This window comes from Callithrix jacchus, chromosome 12 (assembly GCF_049354715.1).
Source record: "Callithrix jacchus isolate 240 chromosome 12, calJac240_pri, whole genome shotgun sequence".
NCBI lineage: Eukaryota > Metazoa > Chordata > Mammalia > Primates > Cebidae > Callithrix > Callithrix jacchus.
This window is the reverse complement of record NC_133513.1, coordinates 117,272,094-117,293,144: the sequence shown is the minus strand read 5'-3', so window position 1 is coordinate 117,293,144 and position 21,051 is coordinate 117,272,094. Positions and strand designations below refer to the sequence as shown.

The 21,051-nt window shown below is 48.9% G+C and overlaps 1 protein-coding gene and 1 long non-coding RNA gene across 3 annotated transcripts in view; one reads left to right on the top strand and one right to left on the bottom strand.

The window, feature by feature from the left end:
- The window catches only part of CPXM2 (carboxypeptidase X, M14 family member 2), a 254,732-nt gene that overhangs the window by 82,912 nt on the left and 150,769 nt on the right, over nt 1-21,051 (top strand). The window contains exon 1 of one of the 2 annotated variants that reach the window (XM_035269392.3): nt 18,647-19,124. The exons of the other annotated variant lie outside the window; for it this stretch is intronic. Coding sequence (XP_035125283.2) covers nt 18,821-19,124 — 304 coding nt within the window. The 5' untranslated portion in view covers nt 18,647-18,820. Of the gene's footprint in view, nt 1-18,646; nt 19,125-21,051 lie in introns of those variants that run through there. 2 annotated transcript variants of the gene reach the window in all.
- On the bottom strand, nt 12,756-19,964 carry LOC103787358 (uncharacterized). The gene is made up of 5 exons (XR_004732229.3): nt 19,865-19,964; nt 18,132-18,323; nt 17,663-17,767; nt 16,261-16,425; nt 12,756-15,503 (listed from the first exon to the last, which is right to left on the bottom strand). It is a non-coding gene; the product is annotated as an uncharacterized LOC103787358 (long non-coding RNA).

Below are 21,051 nucleotides of genomic sequence, written 5' to 3'. Positions count from 1 at the left end.
ATTTGACAAAGAATCCTACCTCCAGGGCTGCAAATGCACAGAATCGATTCCCACACTCCAGAGGGAGAAGGAGTGAAAAAACCCGGCCACGTGTCCGGCCACGAGGCATTCAGAGCAAGGAACCCATCTGGCATGGGTGAGCAGCCAAAGGCTGTCGGGAGATGAGGCAGGAGCGCAGGGGCCACACTGTGCAGTGGGCCAATGCAGCGGGGCTGGGTTCATTGGGGACATTCTGGCCTCCGTCTACAACTGTGGACTGTGGTGGTCCCACCTCCTCACAAGGCTGAAGCTCCGCACCTACTCCCTGCACTGGCTCTGAGGGCTCAGGTGCTGCCTGACTGCACCCATCCATGCAGGTGGGTCACTGTGACCCTGGCAGTCCTGCGATGTGGAAGCTGGGCCACCTCTCTTGAGGGCATCTTTGTTTCCATGTGCATCAGCATGGAGGGACTAAATTCAGGTGCGAGATTGTGGTGAGGGCACCACGTCATGGCCCTCATGGGTGACTACATGACTGATATTGTCCCTGGACATTGAGGAAGCACCACATCACCTCAGAGTATTCATCGTCTCTGAGAGAACATGACAGGACGAGAAGCATGGTCACAATTATCCACTCGTGCCCGCCTACTTCGTTTATGAAAGCCTTTGGGAACTTTTACTGGCTTTCCATCTGAGTCATTGAGGGCTGACTGTCAACCTCTGCATTTGGGGAAGTGTTGACAAAGATTTAGTACTGTACAATGGAAAGAGAAATATTCTGGAGGCTTTGAATGGCGCAGCAATGACGCATCATCAGACATGAGCAGCCTGGGTGAAGGTGATTAGAAGCAAATGCAGGCCTGAGGGAAAGCAGCACCCGGGTGGGCTCCACTCGTCAGGCGGAGCCCTGTGGAACATGGATTACAGAGCTGCTTTCCCTGGCTGGGCACAGCACTAGTGAATTGCTCAACCCAGATTTTGGCAAAGAATGTTCTTTAAAGAAAAGGGAAATTAAGCCTTGTGTGGACTGCAATCAGAATTGATAGAAACAGAGAATCCAGGAGGTAGAAAGGCTTGCTGAGGGCAGGTCCTCCCTGCAGGCCCAGAGACCTGTTACAGGTGGGACGTGGGCTGGTAGCGTACTTTCTGCAGTCCTGGTTGCGGAACTTCAGGGTTGAGGGAAGCCAGTGTCCCGAGCTATGCAAATCCTGCTCTTGTGTTGTCTTGTGTGGGGTCTGCCTTGCCTGATGTTGATAGCAAGCTGTGCCTGGGCCCAGCCAAAGGCTTGAACCTGCAGCTTCAAAAGGGCAGAATTGCCTCTTAAAAGATCAAGTCAATGTGTTGGGTTATTGCAAGGTATTCACTTAAATTTAGTGAGTTAACAACGAGCCTCCTGGCTTTTTTGGGCTTACAGTTTTAAATCTTTTTTTTTTTTTAAGTTGAAGATATAATGTACTCTTAGCAAATTTACATACAGCCAATTAGATATCAAGTGTACAGTTTGCTGATTGTATGCTGCTGATTTACATTTAACAAATGTATAATTTGCACCCAAACCATGGTATGGAGTGTTTTTCATCACTGCAGAAGGCATCCAGTGTCCTTCTGCTGTTCATAACCACAGGGCTGTTTAAACCTGCAGTGAACTTGAACATGTGGATAGATCCTGCCCACCTCCAGCTGTTCTGGAGAACTCTGCTCAGTAGTCTGGTCCCTCTGCAGCCATCCCTGGTATCCCAACTAGATGGACCAGGTGGCCTCTCTTCCCACACCTGTCCCCTTGCCTCCACCCTCCTGGGAGGATGCTCCTCATTTGCATGTCTGTCTCTCTACTAGGCTGCAGATTGAGTCCTTGTGGCCGACTTCCTGGAACCTGCCCAGGGTCTGGCTCTGGTATGAGTTCAGCCGGTGTTTGCTGATTGAGTGAGTGATCAAGTGAAGAAACTTGCAGGTGACCTGGCTTATCCGCAAACAGGATGGTCTCTGCACTTGGCCTTCGCGAAGAGTCTCTTGTTAATAGCTGTTGCTCAAGCTGCAGCATTTGGAATCTAAGTGCTCTCACTTCCTAGTCTTTCTCCAGCAGAAATCCCCTGCTCAAGCCCCCACCCCATCCTTTCCTCCTCCCTCCTTCCCACCTGCGGCCACTCCAGGAAGTCCTACTGGTGCCACCCCTCACAGAAGGCTTGAATCTGCCCCCTTCTTCCCTTCTCCACAGTCCCTGCCCCATCCCAAGTCACCACTATCCCTCCCTGCACAAGCCCCAGACTGGTCTGCCTGCATCCCCAGGTAGGGGAGGGATGTGACAGGGATCATATCTGAGCACACATTGGGTGTGCAAGTAGGATCCCTGTCACATCCCTCCCTGTTTAAACTCTCCCATAGAGTTCCTGCTTCCTCCCTTCCTTTATCACTTCTTTCCTTGTTTTCTTCCCCTTTTCCTTCCCCACTTCCTTCCTCCTGCTTCCCTGCTCTTCCTTTTTTCTTTTTGAAGTGTTTATCAAAAGCTGATGTTTTTGCTGATGTATTGCTTTGTTTAGCACCATCCCTCTAGCCCCCACACTAGAAAATAAGCACCATGAAGGCAGGGATGGTGCCTTCAGTGTACATCTGGGTGGGTGCCTTGGGGGGTCCAGTCCCTCTCTTGGCACCAAGCAGATGCTGACTGTTTGATGACCACATGAATGAACTTGTGGGAGGTAACCCTGCTTCTAAAATGGGAAAATAGAAGAAATATTTTAAACAATCCTCCAGAAATGTCAGAGCTTTGGGGGATCCTGTAGCCAGTTTTTAAGAGAAAAATGCACAGGACGGTGCTGTTGTCACCTAAGTGATCTCAAGCAGGGTCGGGGGTGGGACTTGGGGTGAGGGATTGTGCTGGTGACTGCATTCTCCCTCTGAGCAGGAGGGTGAGTAAGGACACTATGAGGACCCTGCTCACACCCGCCCAGCAGCGCCGCTTCTCTGTGGGTTGTCCGCCCTGAGTAAATGCACTTTCAGGATAACATCGCATAAAGTACAGAAATGTGAGAAAAAGCAAAATCTGACTTGAATAATAGTCTCTCTTCTAATTACAGAAAGCTGTGTGGTTTTGAAAGGAAAATAGGTTTCCATTAAGAGGCCTCTAAAAATAGTCCTTGTGAGTTGAACCGCCTTCTCCTGTTTCAGCCTGAATGTTAATTACACTAGCAAATCGTGTTGGCAGCAGAAGCAGGTATGCCTACCACACCACTGTGGCAGCCTCTCGTAAACACTCCGTGCTGATGGAAGCCCTCCTGGAAACTCTGCTATTTAGAAAACACATGCGCACATCAGGCTTCGTGTTTCCTGAGGTGACTCCCAGCATGAACTTTGCACCAAACTTGTAAGGCAGAAACTTGTAAATCTTTTAGGTGAACTTCAGATGGGTAGCAGGCGTCCATCAGGCAGCTGCTGGGCAGCTGGAAATTCCACCTGGAGAAGGCAAGAGCCGGTTATTGCAAGGGAGGCAGCAGGACATCCGTCTGGAAAGCAGGAGAGGCATCCTCCCTAATCTCTTGCCCCGGCACCATTTGGGGGTTGCTTTCCATCTGGTCCTTTGTGGTTTGGGACTCCTTCTCTCTCCTAAAAATGCAGGGGGATGGCTTGAATCCTGAGGCCATGTGAGAGGTTTACTGCATAGATTTCTTATCATTGAAAGGCCCCAGATCTTTTGAAGCCAAGTTTGGGGGTCTTCAGGGCACATGGGGCAAAATGAAGTATTTATTTCTGATTACTTTTTCTGTTTGGCATTCCACAGTGAGGAATTTGCAGTTTGAGTTTTATGAAGCGTTGGAGCTTCTGGATTTAATTTAAACTTTATTCCAATATCATGCACACATGCTCAGAAGCTCAGAGGCAGCTGAGTGAGGCTGACATGATATACAGCAAGGGTATTTGGGGAGCAGCGATTCTGCAGATTCATCAAGATCCCGAGCTGTCTGGATGAAGAAAGGTGCTACATCGATGCGAATGAGGAGTGGGGAGGAGAGGGGTGAGCTGGCCTTGACTCAGCATCAGGCCTGACATTTGTGCAGCGTTTCATTATTGTGAAGCACCTTCGTTCCATCTCTATTCTAGGTGGATATTAATGTCCCATTTTATAGATCAGGACACGGAGACTCAGTAAGGTTAAAGAATGATGTTAGCCTGTGGTGTGCCCATGTTGCCTTTTGGGTGCATTTCAGAGGACTTCTGGGATGAAATGCATGGCCTTGGGGATCTGGAGTGGGGGATGGGCGCAGGAGCAGACAGGGGGAGGCTTCCTGGGACTGGCAAGGCCGTGCTGGCAGTGGGATGTAAGAAGGACGATGTGGGGAACCATGCAGGTGACGTGCGTCCACTTCACCACCTGGGTGTCACTGGGGAAGGAGGAGTGGAGAGATCATCAGGGGGTGGGGCTCAGCCTGTTCACACAGAACCCGAAAGTCGGAGCCTGGGCTCTGGACATTCCCCTCAAGGTAGCCCGGAGGCACCACAGGGCTTGAGCTTGTCCCCTGAGGGGGAGACAGCAAAGGCAGGATTTCTGGATGCAGGTTGGAGGGTGACCGGAGAAGGGTGGGGTGGGCGGCAGGAAGGCAGGAAACAGAAGAAATACAGGCAGGAGGGCAGGGGGGGACCCCTAGGATGCCTGACACTGGCATCACAGAGATGGCTTTGTGAAGAGGGGGCAGCTTCATGGGGAGGAGGAGGAGTGGGAATGTGTGGTCACATTAGAGGGGAGGCAGGTTGGACCCAGGGGCCAGAGGAGGTCTGGAATCTCTTGTGCTGGGTTGGACTGTCCCTCAGTCACTGACATCCTCTGCCCTGGACTGAAAGCTTCAAGGCTGTGGTCACGCATTATCAGAAAAGTCAGGGGTTGAAACAGCAGGGTCATCTGTCCAATGCCTAGGTTGGCAGATGGGACAACTGAGGCCTTGAAAGGCTCAGGCACAGAGAGTGGCATCCCTGGAACCGAAGTGGCTCCTTGTCCAGTGCTCTGTCCCTGTGCTGCATTATCTGAGACCATGGCTTTATCATAAGGTTGCATCATCCCAGCACAGAAGCCAAGCGGGGCAGTCAAGCTACTCTGACAAAGTCTTTCATTCTGGAAGTGCTGCCTGCAAACGGCCCGGCTCCCAGGCTGTGCAGCAGGGTTCATTCTTTTCTCTTCATTTCCTCTTTTCTCATTAGAAATAGCCTCACTAGGGGGTATAGCTCAGTGGCAGAGCATTTGATTGCAGAAATACCCTCACTCAGGGGAGCTCCATTTTGGAAGGCAAGCGCCCAATGAGAGGGCTGCAAAGCCCTGCTCTGTCCTTGTCTTCATGCATTTTCCTGCACACCTGCTACCTGCCACCTGCCACCTGCCTGGCTCAGTGCCTGTCACAGGGTGAACCTCAGGGACTGGTGCTTCACACAGCACAAGAGGCTTGTCCCTCACTAGGATGCAGGTGTGATGGTGTTTGGGCCCTCCAGGCGGGTGGGTGAGATGGGGAAACACAGGATGCAGGTTCAATGCAGAGCTTGGGCCCTCCAGGTGGGTGGGTGGGATGGGGAGGTCGCAGGATGCAGGTGTGATGGTGTTTGGGCCCTCCAGGTGGGTGGCTGGGATGGGGAGGTCATAAAGGTTGGGACAATGAGGGAGGGCTGACATAACTAGAAAGAAGTTGTAGATGGGCGCTGTCAGAGGGGAATGGCTGGTGAGAAGGTAGGAGAATCAGATGTGTGAATGCACAAGAGGGTGATACTGCACTTGGCCAGAAAAAGAGATTCATGAATAACAGAAGTGACAGTGAGTTTGGAAACACAGCTCAGAGCAGACTTTGGGAGAGCTCTATGGCGACCTTTACTGAACCCAGCCCCACGCCAAGCACTGTGCTAGACACGGTCACACCTCAGTAATAAACACTTAGGAAGCTGGTGGTGATGATGGGAATAATATAATTTGTCTCTCTGACGTGGAGGCCCTGGTCCAAACACTCTGTGTGTGTGGAATCGTTTACTGCCCGCAACTAGTCAGTGAGGTGGGAACATCGATTGTTATCCCCATTTTCCAGATGAAGACCCTGAGGCACAGAGAGGTGAGGTGACTGGTAATTGGGTAGCAAGGATCCCTCTGTGTCCTATGCCCAGGACAAGGTCCTCTGGGCTGTATGCCTAGGACAAGGTTATTAAACTGTGAAAGCACATTAGGGGAGCTGTGGGAGCCTGGCGACAGGGACACAGCTGAGCTGGAACCTGACTGTGGGGTCCACCGTCTTACCCACTGTGCCCGCCTGTCCCTTACTCAAACATCAGCACAATCAGAAAAAAGTGGCCCAGTGGAGTGTCTTCCCCAAAGGGAAAGAACAGACTGCAGAGCCAGGAAAGGGGGAAGAGGGATAAGTTCTGCTTGAGACAGAATTTTCCAGAAAGGTCTCTCTGAGGAAGTGACATTTAAGCTGAGATCGGAAGGATAAGAGATTTTATTTGTATAACAAATAACTGGCAATGTTTCATTTGAATAAAAAATGGTATATTGCTTTTAATTGTTAGCCTATTTTCATTTCACTTCCTAAGGCTCATCTATGTTTTTCTCCAAAGAGGGAGCTGAGATTTGCATCGGAGGAGGTGGAGTGAACTCACATAGCTGGGGCCGCGTGTGGACTGGCAGGAGGGGCTCAAATCTTGGCCAGCAAAACCCATGTCAGAGGCTGACAGCTTTCCCCAGCACATCTCCTGTTTCTGTCAGGCTACAGCTATGCCTGGGAAACCTTGCTTCATTTGAATCTCTCAGCTGTTTAAAAAGTTAATTGGTTTGGCTCCACTTTTTCCTCCATTGAGAATGAGACCTTTTGTAAAATTTCAAGTGGCTGTGCCAACCGGGGAACGCTCTCTGCATATTACAAAGCCCCTCGGCCTCCCAGCCTCAGGGCTCCACTGGTGTGAGATAAGGAAGAAGCATGCCCTGAACTTACAGGAATGAGTCCTCTTCCCCTATCCCTCCAAGGACTTCATGTTAAGGCAGGGACCTAAGGACTGGGTGGAGATGGCAAAGGTGGTAGGACAGGACAGGTGGGTACCCCAAGCCTTAGCTGAGCCAGAGGCCAGGAGAGGACAATCAGAGGAAATGCAGTCCAGGCCATGTGCATTTTGGAAGTCAGTTTCAGTGGATGACTGTCTATTGAGCACCTACTGTGTGCCAAGCACTGGGATAGGCTCTGAGGAGGATGCAGAGAGGAATCAGACTGCATCCTGCTCCTAAGGTCTTTTCATCCAGCCATCCAACTCCAACCAGCACTTACTGAGCACCTTCTGCATGCAAGAGGGATGCCAACAGCCCTGGAGGTGGTAATTGGGTAGCCAGGATCCCTCTGTGTCCTATGCCCAGGACAAGGTCCTCTGTGCTGTATGCCTAGGACAAGGTTGTTAAAGCTGTGAAAGCACATTAGGGGAGCTGTGGGAGCCTGGCGACAGGGACACAGGACCTCACCTGCTGCAATCATGGAGGGCTTCCCTAGGAAGAGGTGTTAGAGTTGTGCTTTGATATGCAAGTAGGTGTTTGCTGTAAAAGGAAGGGCCAGGGAGCATTCCAGGTGGTAGCAACTGTGTCTGCAAAGGCAGGGAATTGACAAGGAAAGAATGAAAGGGCACGGTGGGGAGGTGGCCTTTCTTCTTCAGGCAGTGATGAGCACGTGCTTTACACTGACAGGCTAAGATCGTCATGAAGAATGCCAACAGCTGCGAGCCTTTCCTCAGTGTCACTGTCTGAATGTTTGTGTTTCCCCTGTCAAATTCGTATGTTGAAATCCTCACCCCCAAGGCAATGATATTAGATGGGGCTCTGGGTGAGGTGATTAAGTCATGAGGGAGGAGCCCGAGTGAATGGGATTAGTGCCCTTATAAAGAGGCCCAAGAGTGCCTGTGTGCTTCTTCCAGTATATGAGGACACAGGGAGGAGCTGCTGTCTATAAAATGGGACCTCACTAGACTGTGAATCTGCCAGCATCTTGCTCTTGGGACTTCCAGCCTCCGGAACTGTGAGAAATGAATTTCTGTTATTCATAGGCCCCCTGGATTATAGTATTCTGTTACAGCAGCCCTAATGGACTAAGACACTATAAACCAAGGTTTACTCTAAGCTGTTACATGCATTATTTTATTACATTCTCACCATAATCCTCTATTAGGTTAGGACAGGATTTCCCCACTTTACAGATGTGTAAACTAAGGCTAAGTTGGTGAGGTCAGTCCCTGCTCCAGGCTGCACAGCTAGTGCCGGAAGCATAGGAAAGGCAGGTGCTCAGACCCATGTCAGATTACTCGCCTGGGTAGGCTGCCTGTGAGCTGCATGACCTGCCCGGCCCGCTCCAGGTTCAGATAACTCCATTTAGAGGCTCTTTACTGAAATATAAAATTTAAACACTTCCATATTTAACACCCTTCACCCCCTATTAGAACAAAAATGCTATTTATCCACTATAGTTTGAAAAAATATTTACACATTTTATCGAGGTTGTGACAGTGGTTACTTGGGTGGGATACTCTGCACAAAAGTTCTCTGGAAGGAAGTTGGGAGGAAAGAGACTTCATTCCAGTGAACAGTTGGCAATTTATGGAAATGAAAAATTCAACCTCGCTTACCTCCGGTGCAGCTGAGTTCTGATTGGTTGATACAACTGGGCCCTGATTGGTCAATACAGCTGAGCCTTGATTGTTTGATACAGCTGATCTCTGATTGGCACAAGCAGGTGAACTCTGATTGGTTGGTTCAGGTGTGCTCTGAAAGTCCCAAAGTTAAACAGAGGTGTTGGTTTTTCAGGAATTCAAAGTTATGCCTGTGACCTCTCTACTCAGTAAAGGGCCGCTTGGCTGTATTTTAAATTTTGGCTGAGTTAGCCAATGGTGATCCATCTTGAAAGATTGGCTTTTTCAGGTTCACGTTTGTTCACAACACCCAAAGCATCAAATGTTTGAACTTGAAAGTTAACCTCAGAAATAGGAATGGTTTCTTAGCTACCAAGTTTGTAATTCAATGTGAAAACTTGCCTTCATCTGCACAGGGGAAAAAGCCCCACAAAACTTGCTTGAGTGGAAGGAAAACAAGGTGTTTGCTGCTCCCAGGAGCTCCTTCTCTGCTATGCCTCAGCCCTGGAAAAACACACTGAGTCTCAGCATGTGATTTACAAGTGAAGCTAGTCAGTGAAGCCCAGGTGTGAAGGAATGATGCCAAGGCTCTCTTTTTTAAACTGTACTTCCTGATTGTGCCCCTAAAGATAGATGTAATTCAATTGGATTTAAACCACTGTGCCTCTGCTTTGATGTATGTTCAGTGTTATGATCTCAGGTAATTGCAGCTTGAGAATTAGTGATCTATGTTTCTTCCCATATAAGGGTATTTATATTACAAAGTCCCTGGAGGGCAAAAGGACATATGAGAAATGCTTTTAATACATTGCATTTTTTTTTGCTTATTCTTTATGTCTCTTACTCCCTAAAAGCAATCAGAAAATTATATAAGAATAAAATGTTAATCCTCTTTACCAGATAATTAGTGTGGGCTGACTCTAGAATGAAATGCCATAAAAATGGATTGATTCATTCAATTCACTAGAAAAGAAAAAAAAATCTGTTAGGTTAGTCGTGCCAAGTCTTCCTTTTTCAAATGGCAAGATGTAGAAATTGTTTCAGTGACTTGTGTCCTGGGTTAATGTAATATTCTTTATGGGCGCAAGCATTTTAATATAAAAATCCTTCTCAGTTACATTTATTTTCATTGGACTCATAATCTTTTATGTCTTCTTTTATATAAATAATGCACCTTCAGGTATGACAGACACGTTTTGGGAATGTCAGGAGCATGTGTCTGCTCTCCAAATGGGCAGTATCCATCTGAATCCTCACCAGCAGTGCTGGAGTGCCCCAGAACTCCACACCATCGCCAATACTTGACACCATCCAACTTTCTGATTTTTGCCCACCTTATAGTTGTCAGATGACACCTCTTCATTTAAATTTGTATTACTCTGATTACTAATGGCTTTGAGCATTTCTTTATATGTAGTTAACCTTTTGAGTTTCCTCTTCTGTAAATAGCCTGTTCATAGCTTTTGCCCGTTTTCCTATTAGAGCTCCTCTCTTTCTTCCTTATGTATCATGGATATTACTTTTTTGGCTGGGCGTGGGGGCTCATGCCTGTAATCCCAGCAGTTTGGGAGGCCAAGGTGGGCAGATCACTTGAGCCCAGAAGTTTGAGACCTGGCCAACATTGTGAAACTGCATCTCTACTAAACATGCAAAAATTAGCTGGGCATGGTGGCAGGTTCCTGTAATCTCAGCTACTAGGGAGGCTGAGGCAGGAGAATCACTTGAACCTGGGAGGTCAAGGTTGCAGTGAGTTGAGATCACATCACTGCATTCTAGCCTGGGTAACAGGGGGAGACTCCTTCTCAAAAATATGTTTTTTTGTTACACATTGTAGGTATTGTCTCCCAATATGTTATCTGCCTGTTCATTTTGTTAAGTGTGTTCTTTGTAGAACATGAATCCTTTATCATGATAGAAGTAACCTCATTAATTCCTCCTCTTCTTATTTTTGCCTTATGGTTTGTGCTTCTGAGGTTTTTATTTAACAAGTTTTTTCCCATCTCTAGGTTACAAAGATATGTTTATACACTTTCTATTATTGTTATGGTTTCACTTTTCACATTTAGTTCTTTAATCCATTTGGAGTCCACTTTCATGTGTGGTAAGGATCCAGTTTTAGTTTTTCCCATATAGAGAGGCAAGTTTCCCAAGGCCACATGGTAAAGAATCCACCTTGATGTGTAACATCCTCATATTATGTATTGTTCCCTAAATATTACATATGTCTGTACCTAAGCTCTCTCTTTTCTTGCATTGAACAATGGTTTATTTTTGTGCCTAAGTCCTCCCTTCTTTCCCTCCTCCTTCCCTCCCTCCTTCCCTTCTCTTCTTCCCTCCCTCCCTTCTCTCCTTCCCTCCCTCCCTTCCTCCCTTCCTTCCCTCTTTCTCTCTCTGGCTTTGTAATGTACCTTAATACTTATTTGGGTAAGTAAAGACTATTTTAGTTATTTGAAGAAATTTTACTTCTCTCTATGTTTTAGAGTATGTTTATTTGGTTCCTCAAATAATTGAACAGGAAGTTTTTGGCATAAAATTTATTTTTCCTTATAATTACTTACAGATTAATCTGTTAAGGAAGAATTAAGTATTTTTTTCTGAGACAGGGTCTTGCTCTGTTGCCCAGGCTGGAGTGCAATAGTGTAATCTTGGTTCACTGCAGCCTTGACCTCCCAGGCTCAAGCAATCCTCCCACCTTAGTCTCCTGAGAAGCTAGGACTATAGGCAAATGCCACTATTCCATTTTTATTTTTATAGACACAAGTTTTCACTGTGTTGTCCAGGCTGTTCTTGAATTTCTGGGCTCAAGTGATCCTCTCACCTTAGCCTCTCAAAGTGCTAGGATTAGAGGGCTGAGCCACCATGCCCAGCCAGACTTGAATCTTTGATTCCATTTGCCCCAGGCAAGGGCATAGATATCTTGCCATTCGTACAGGACATCTTCAAACAGATGCTATATTTTATGAACTGCTTTTCTAATTCAGATAATTCATTGATTTAGATAATCACACAACTTTTTTCTTTTGATCTGTTGATAGGATAAATTATATAGGTAGATTTTCTACTGTTGAACCATTTCTGTATTCCTGAAATAAAGCCTACTTAATTATACTTTATGTATTTTAAAAATAAAATTCAATTAGCTAATATTTGACTTAAGATTTTTGATGTCTATATTTATAATGAAATAAATATTTTATATTCCTTTTTAATAATTTCATTCTCTGGTTTTTGAATTAAGATTACATTAGCATAATAAAATTATCAAAGTAAATTCCCCTCTTTTTCTATTTTCTGTAAAAGAAAACTTTCAGGCTGGGTACGGTGGCTTGTGCCAGTAATTCCATTACTTTGGGAGGCTGAGACTTGAGGATCACCTGAGGTCAGGAGCTCAAAACCAGCCTGGCCAATGTGGTGAAAACCCATCTGTACTATTAAAAAAAAAACAAAAAATTAGCCAGGTATGGTGGTACATGTCTATAATCCCAACTGCTTGGGAGACTGAGGCAGGAGAATCACTTGAACCTGAGAGGTGGAAGTTGCACCACATGATTGACCCTGGGCAACAAGAGTAAAACTCCATCTCAAAAAAGAAAAAAAATTACTTTCTATAAGGTGGGAATATCAGCTTTTTAAAAAGCTTAGGAAATTCAACTGGAAAACTGAAAAATGATCTGGAACTTTTTTTTTTCCTTTGGGACAGGGTCTCACTCTGCTGCCCAGGCTGGATTGCAGTGGTGTAATTATAGCTCACTATAACCTGAAGCTCCTGGGCCCAAGCAATCCTCCTGTCTCAGCCTCCCAAGGAGCTAAGACCAGGTGCACACCATCACTCCTGGCCAATTAAAAAAAATTATTTTGAGACAAGGTCTCACTGTGTTGCTCAGGTGGAGCGCAGTGGCTATTCACAGGCGTGCTTATAGAGCACCGCAGCCTCAAACTCCTGGGCGTATGCAATCTTCTTGCCTCAGCCTCTCAAGTAGTTGGGACTATAGGTGTGTGTTATTGCACCTGGTTTAGAGCTTTTTAAAAATAAAGATTGGTTGACTCCCATTTTAATTTATTTAATATTATTGGTCTATTCAGGTTCCCTATTTTTGTGTCAGCTCTAGCATTTTATATTTTTCTAGGTATTCATCAGATTTTCAAAGTCATTAAGTTTATAATAGTTTATTGTATTTTTAGTCTCTATCCTCCCAACTTCAGTGTCTCTTGTATGGTGGGGAGAGGCAGAGATGTTCTCTTGCAGAAACATCAGTGAGACCCCTGATTTGGGGTCCGATTGCCTGACAGTGGACTACAGGTATGGGAGGTCTCTCCCAGCCCTGGGGCCTCAGAGAGTATGTGGACCACCTGCATTTGGCATTGCTGTTTCAGAGAGCCCTGTACCCTGACTGAGAGGAAAGGAAGAGAGATGACTGAGCTCAGACCTTCCAAACCCTTGCTTCTGATTCTGGGCCAGAGCATGGCAGCCTCACCCATGTGGCAGTGATGGGTGGGGGGCTGGGGGCTGGGGCAGCATCTTCCTCTGCTTTGCTTCTTGGCTTCTCACATTGAGTTCCTCTTCATGCAAATCTCAACTCCATGGAGATGATGGCTTCTTGTCTTTTAGGCTTCATGCATTAAGTGACCACAGGAGCAGCTCCAGAATGTCTGTATTTAAAGAACTTAGACCTTGAGCACTCTCGATGGATGGAGGGGCTTGAGATTTATTGGAGGCTAAAGCCACCCCCACCCATGACCACCCCAGGGTGCCCACACTGCACCCTGACACACTATGCCACTCTGCCCAAGCACATCTCGGGTCACCTGATGGGCCACAGTTCCCTTTATCCTGAGACTATAGCATGAGTGATGGAGGCAGAAATTTTGGAGCAAAACAGTTGGGGGTTCAACTGACTCAATCGCTTGTTAATTACATGACCTTCAGCAAGAGACTTAGCCACTTCCTCAACTGTAAGATAGAAGGAGCTATTCTCCCTTCACAAGGCTTTGGGAGGATGGAATCAGTCAGGGACCCGGCAGGAAATAGATGCATACACAGATGACAGGTGCATTGAATGAAGTGCAGAGGTATGGGCAGGGCTGTAGAGACAAACTGTGATATTGACGCACCAGAAACTAATGAGTGGAGGCTCAGGCTGGCAGCAAGTCGTGTCCTTCCATAGGACTTAAGGGCTAGAGTTGAGTAAGTGGGTCTCAGGGAAGCCCAAAGATGTAGCCACCACCCCTGAGACCAAAGTGCGTGGGGGGCATGGAAGTGTGGGGAAAGGGGAGGAAATACCCAGAGCCCCTTCTCATCTTCCTATCTCCATTGGTCAATCCCAATCAGCAACCAAAGGACAAGAGGACTAATTTATAAGGATCAGCCTCCCAGATACAGAGGAGAGCCCAGAGGGCTGGAGCCCAGAGGGAGTGCGAACAGAGAACCCAGCAAAAAGGTCAAATGTGATCACTTCCGTAAATAATCCTGCACATAGTAGGTTGCCGAGAAGTGCAGTGTCTCCGAAGCTGCTCAGCAGGCTCCGATGTATCCTGTGCTCAGAGTCTCCCCGGGTGCCTGTTCATGCCGTTTCTTAAGAGCTTTCACAACAGCGTCTCACTGTTTACAAATGGAATACCTCAGGCCAAAGCAAGTGTCCCAAAGGTCAAATTGAAAATGAAACCACAGAGTGGAGGGAATAGCAAGGAGAGGAATCAAGCTGTAAAAGGGACCCATGAACTGAGAATAGGGCTTATCAAAAGATGCCAAATGTACAGGGCATGGGACTAAGAACAGACATACTGAAAATTAAATATGAAATGGGTAATTACGTAGTAATGAGATTGAGGACATTACAAAGGACATTGCCATTTAAACTAGCACATCTCAACACAGTAATGAATGAGAAAAACCCTCCAGCTTTGTAATTAGAATGATAGTTGCCATAACAACTTAGTATCTCTCTCCCTGTGCATCCATCTCAAGACTATATTTTTAGTAATGGCTGTGCCTGAGTATGTATTTTTCTTTATATAGCAGCTAATTTTTCAAATTAATGATCTTTCAAAAAAAATTCCATTTTCATTCTCTCTGAAAGTGTAAAAGTCTCAGGGATAATTAGGGAAATGAGCAGGTGTGAAAAGTCCCTTATGAAAAATGCTATAAAAATATTGATGTCTTGACAATATTTGTTTCAACAGAATGTTCTCTAGGCCCGTACACTCTATTGTTCCTTGCCAAGCAGCTTAACATAAATCTCCTCTCTGGGGCTCATAAATATTTGAAAAGTGATTAGCCGTGTAAGGTCTTTGAGGATTATTAGACAAGTATGGATTTATGGTGCATAACAGAAGCTGGCTTTGCAGGATCCTGTCTGAGGAATGAATGAAGGGACAAACACGGGCTTATTTGGCTTAGCAGAAGTGCGCTTAGCAGATTCTCAACCGAGGCAAACAGTGGTTGGCTTTAAAGAACCGTTTGAAGAACTCAGAAACCGGGGGGCTTTCTGAACTGCCACTTTGGTTTCCCAGTTTGCCCCCATTGCTGCCCCCGACTCCAGTGTCTGGTTTACAGCCTGGCTGACATCCAGAGAGAGCCAGTGCTTTCTGGAGCTGCACTTATACTCTGCGGAGAGACTCACAGCCCTTGCTGAGGGTTCCAGACCTGAGTTAAACAGACACGTTATTAGACTGAGAACAGAAAAGTTCTAGAGAGAAGCACTCTTTGGCTGATGCCATGAAAGACTCTAGGCAAGATTAGTGATGAGGAAGATTGTGATATTGACACACCAGAAACTAATGAGTGGACGCTCAGGCTGGCAGGAAGTCGTGTCCTTCTACAGGACTTCAGGGCTAGAGTTGAGTAAGTGGGTCTCAGGGAAGCCCAAACATTTTCTGTGTTTCTTGTACTCTGTTGGTTTCTGTGGAAGATGCAAAGTTAGCATATTAATCACAGAGCTTATCAGTGCTGTACAGGAAGCCATTAAGAGTCTGTCTTGCCAGGCGCGGTGGCTCACGCCTGTAATCCCAGCACTTTGGGAGGCTGAGGCGGGTGGATCACGAGGTCAAGAGATCGAGACCATCCTGGTCAACATGGTGAAACCCCGTCTCTACTAAAAAAACAAAAAATGAGCTGGCCATGGTGGCGCGTGCCTGTAATCCCAGCTACTCAGGAGGCTGAGGCAGGAGAATTGCCTGAACCCAGGAGGCGGAGGTTGAGGTAAGCCGAGATCGCGCCATTGCACTCCAGCCTGGGCAACAAGAATGAAACTCTGTCTCAAAAAAAAAAAAAAAAAAAAAAAAATAAAGAAAATGAGGTTAGCTTTGCAACCCTATCTTCCTAAACTTCATGAGCTCTGGCTGTGCCCTGCACATTTCCAGGACAGTCAGCACCAGAGAGAGGGAGCCAGAGGTAGACAAAGGACGCTTCAGGAATGGTGCCGTGGGCTGCTGTGTTGGGAGACCTGGCATCAGTGCAATCAATTCTTGTTCTAAATTGTTCTGCTTGCTTTAATTATGGCCTCTCCAGGGAAAACAAACAAGCAAGAATTAATAGGGAAAGCAGTAATGAGTGGGTTCATTTCTTGATTCCAGGGACGTGTTGAGAGGCATGTTTGGGTGGGGCCTTCTCTGGATACTTCCAGACACTGCAGAGCAGGTGTATGTTAAGTTACTCACCTGAGTGGTGCTGAAAAGAAGTAAAATGTCTTCAGGACTCATGGGTTGGGGCCATGAGATGTATACAGCCCGACTTTAAATATTGGTTAAAGTCAGAAGAGCAGGGTTAGTCTGGGCCATCACTGACTTGCTGTGTGTCCTTGGGTGAATCTGGGCCTCAGGATCCTGTGTAAAATGAGAGGAAGAAGATTCATCTTAAATTTGGACTCTGTCAGAATTACTTAAGGAACTTCTTAGATATGCTCGTGCTTGAACCCCGTCTTTAGGAGATCTGAAGGTCTGGGGTGCAGCCTGGGTGTTTGTCTGCTGTTAAGCAAACTCTGGAGGTTCTGAGGGAGGTGGTGCAGGGCACAGTCCTTGCCTGGGCAGCCTCTGCAGCCCCTCTGGCCCGGATGCGAGGCCAGCCTCTGTTAGCACTTCATATAGCTTGCTGGAACGCTGGGTGTGTTGCTTGCTGCCGGAGGCGCTTTCCGTTTCACCACTGAAGACTGTGTTGCTGTCTGGAGTGAGCCCTGGGCATAGGTAATGGAGGACGGCGGGCGGGGATTCAGGAAGGGATGGGGAGCAGAGAGTAGTGGGTGGGGAAGGGGACCCTCCTGCCCTGTCACCCTGGAGACTTCTGCTGGCTCTGGGTTCTGGAGCATCCTGGGGTTTGACAGGCAGGTCCAAGGCCTCCTGGCTCCCCCAGACAGGACCTCCCTCAACCAGCAGCCTCTTCCTCTCCCAGTCATTCTGCTGTGGCCTTCAAACTGGGAGCCTGGAAGACTGACCTGAAAGATGGCCTGGTTGAGTGGCCTGTGCAGGAAGATAATGAGAGCTGTCCTGGCCCAAGCCCTGACCACTGTGGGAGTCTCGGGAGCCCCCACTCTGAGGAAGTCCTCACTCCAGGGCAATGGTGAGGCCCTGACTCAGCTTAGTGGCATCCTTGGATCATAGGCCGATGCAGGGTTGAGGGTCTGTCCCTGTCAAATGCTTCATGGCTTCCCAAAGACATCTATACCTGAATATCTAGAACAGGGGACAGTTAGGGAACCTGGCAAAAAGTTAGGGAACATGGCAAAATGGACTTTGCAAATGTGGTTAAGGTCATCACTTAAGAGAGGGTGACTATCCTAAATATTTTGGGCGAGCCCATCTAGTCACACTCTCTTAAGAAAGTAGAGGATTTTCTCTAGCTGAAAGGCAGAAAGATGTGGCAGGAAGGGAAGAGATTTGAAGCTGTGCCAGTGTTGGCTCTGAGATGCCAGGCCCACGTGCAAGGACCAGGGAAAGGCCTGGAGGCACCTGCAGAAGACAGGAGGGGAAACAGGCTGCTGGGAGGAAGAAAGGTGCCTCAGCCCACAGCCAGCAAGCGAACAGCACCTCAGTCCTACTACCGCAAGGAACTGAATTCAGCCAATACCTGAGTGAGTGAAGAAGTGGACTTTTCCCTGGAGGCTCCCCTAAGGAACCTGGTCCTACTAACCCCTTGGTTTTGGCCTGGTGACACTTGCATCAGCCTTCTCACCTGCAGAGATATGAGACAGGAGTTGTCTGAAGCCACTAAGTTTGTCATCGTTTGTTTCAGCAGCAAAGGAAACCATGCAATCCCTGGTTCCCCACATCCCTGCCCGGAGAGCAGAAGCCTCCAGGCCATGGGCCTGGGCTCGACATAAAGGACCCATGCAGAGTTGTCTGAAGTCGGAGGCCCTTTCTCAAAGGACACTCTGGGCAAGAGCCTGCTCTTGGATGAACCACAAACCCTCTTGTGACCCCTGGACGGCAGCCCTGGGGTAACGTCACTGTCTTTCCCAAGACCCAACAGAATCACAATCTCAGATGGGAGCAGGGCTCCTCCAGGGTCCCTAGCCCCTACTCCCAGGGAAACTTACTCCCCGAAAACCGGGAAACCTCAGGAATTCCTCATTCCCAGTTCCTGAAACAGAAGCACGGCCAGTGGGAAATCCATGTCTGCAGGGTGGTCAGCAGACGGGCAGGGCATTGAGAGCTGGAGGCTGCTTGGACTCTGATTTACTTTAGGACCCCGGGCCAATCTTTTCTCCTCTCAGGTCACGTTTCTCCACCTGTAAAACAAAGGAATGGAACAGCAGGCCTCAATATGTTTTCTCCTAAGATTGAAACTCATTAGCATCTCTGGGGAAGCAGGCGCCCAGCAGGCCCCCAGCAGGCCCCCAGGCCTGCGGGGGAGGGGAAGGGGGCTGGAGACAGACTGTGGGGCGCAGGGGGCTTTCCTGGGCTTGGCTGCTTGGAACATCTGCCTCCAAGGACCTGCCTCGGCGGGGTCGCCGGGAAAGGGAGGGAAGAAGGAAGGGCGGGGCCGGCCCCCCCCTGCGCCCGCCCCGCGCCTCCGCGCGCCCCTGTCCGCCTGTCCGCCCCGGCCCGGCCCAGCCCAGCCCAGCCCGGAGGGCCGGTCACACGCGCCGCTGGCCGGCTGCCTCCCTCGCACCGCCCACCGCTCTGCTGTGCCCTGCGCCCCTGCCCTGCGCCACTCTCTGCGCCCGCAGCCCACCCGGCGCTCCCGGTGACCGTGACCCTGGCCTGGGCGTGGGGAGGAGCGGGCATGTCCCGCCTGGGGACCGCTGGCCTGGCGCTGGCTCTGGTGCTCCTGGCAGTGACCCTGGCCGGGGTCAGAGCCCAGGGCACAGCCCTTGAGGACCCCGATTATTACGGGCAGGAGATCTGGAGCCGGGAGCCCTATTACACACGCCAGGAGCCCGAGCTTGAGTCCTTCTCTCCGCTGCTGCCTGCGGGGCCCGGGGAGAAGTGGGAGCCGCGCCCGCAGGAGCCCAGGCCGTCCAAGAAGGCCACCAATCCCAAGAAAGCTCCCAGGAGGGAGAAGTCGGCTCCGGAGCCGCCTCTACCAGGTAAGGAACTTTCTGCGCTGGGCGGCCCGAGGGGGCGCCCGTGGTTGCGTGCCTCCAGGGGACAACTGGCTTCTCCCAGTCTATGTGTCTGGGATGGGCCAGTCCCTGGAGTCCCTGGTCTCCCCGTTGCAGCCTCTGCCTCCCTATGGGACCATATCTATGCTTCCCGCAGGCCCCGCCCAGCTTCCCAGAGCTTGACCTTTACCCTGACCCGCATTTCAGCTCTGGCTTATGCCCTTAGGTAAAGAGAGAGTTGTGCAATTGGGAGGCTGCCGGGAGAGTCAAGTCCCTTTTGCGCCACACTCGAAATCCCCTGGCTAAGGAGCTTTCTGCTGGAGACCTCTTCCTTCTCTGCCTATTTCTTCAGTCCTCAAATACAGCTGAATTTCCGCTTTGGGGATGTGGATGGCTGGCTGTTTTGGCAGATGGCCTTTGGAGAAAGTTCTGCCAGTGGGTCTTTACCCAGCCGTGTCCCTTCTCAGCTCCCTCCCTCCCACTCTCAGTGGGTCCCTTGGGTCCCCTGCCCGGGGGCAGGATGGCACAGCCTCCGCTGGGGAGTCTCTGCCTGGAGTCTGCTGCAGCCTGGACTCTGGCTTGATGGACAGGGCCGCTGCCTGGCTGCTTGCTGTGCTCCATCTTTCATCCACATCTCACACCCTTCTCAAATCCATCCTCAGTTTCTGCCAATCCCATTTTCTTAGGGATATGACTTCCACTAAATGTCGTAGTTTATTACCCACCTTGCGAAGTGGGACTTTCTCTAGTTGTTTCAAATGTTCTTTGCTCAAATTGCAGAGGGCTGCAGGCCTAGTATTTCAAGAGTGGGGCATGAGCAGGAATGTGGCCAAATTCTCTGGCCTTACAATGGCCCTTCCTGAAAGGAGATGCGTGCGGGTGCCACCGTTACAGGGCTCTGGGTAGGGAAGGCATCGTCATTGTTTGCTTAAACTGCTCATGAAAGTCTGCAGCCAGGGCAATGGGAAAGTGGAGGAGGGGTGAGGACACAGAACTCCTGAAAGGGTGGACCCATCTGGGCACCGCGCTTTGCAGAGGCCCTGCGTGCTTCCATTTGTGGCCAACTTTGAATGGGCAGGCATTTCTGAGTTGTGTGACAGCCCTGAACACAGCCATCCAGAATTTCCAGTGTTTCAGGGAGAGCTGTGGGAATTCAGATGTGTAAGAGCCACAGTGGCTTAGTAACAGGGTTAGGAGTGGGGAGAGACTTGTATTTGCTGAATGTCGACTGTGACTCCATTAGAAGCTTTCTGTGCCACTGTCTCATTTAATCCTTTCAGTGGCTCTCAGACAGTTTAAGTGACTTGCTCAGTGTCGTTTGCTGGCTTGGGAGGTTTAAAAGCCTTGCTCCTGTCTTTCTAACTTAGGGCCTTTTTGGTTTGGTAGTTGGAATCAAATCCACCTGCATTCTAGTTTTTGTAGTGGCCGCTATGTGCTTAGCTCCATCCTGGGCATGGTGGGGTGGGGTAGGCAGGAGACATGTATGTTGGGTTCTGTAGTCCCTGCGGGTGGTGCCAAGTGGGAAGTAGCAGGAGCTCCAGACTGGGAGTCTGAAGACTGGACCTAACCCCCATGTCTAGGGCTCATCAATTCAGGGATCTGGGATCATGGCTCAGCTTTGTGAGCTTTAACTTCATCATCACTTGCAAATAGGAAGACTGGCACCTGCCACTCACTTTGCTTTGTCAATCGCTGTAGAAATCTCTTAATGGAAGCTTCCAGTGTGCCTGCCAGCTTATGTGCTAGTCTTCCTGTGAACCTTTCATTCATTCCACAGGCCGTTACCCAGAATCTGCTGAGTACCAGTGCTGGGTGAGATTCTAGGGGTGGAGAGAGCAGGAGAGGTCTCTTCCCCCTCCCCGCCATGGAACTCAGCTGGGAACTCTGGGAAGGTGACCCCGCCATGGAACTC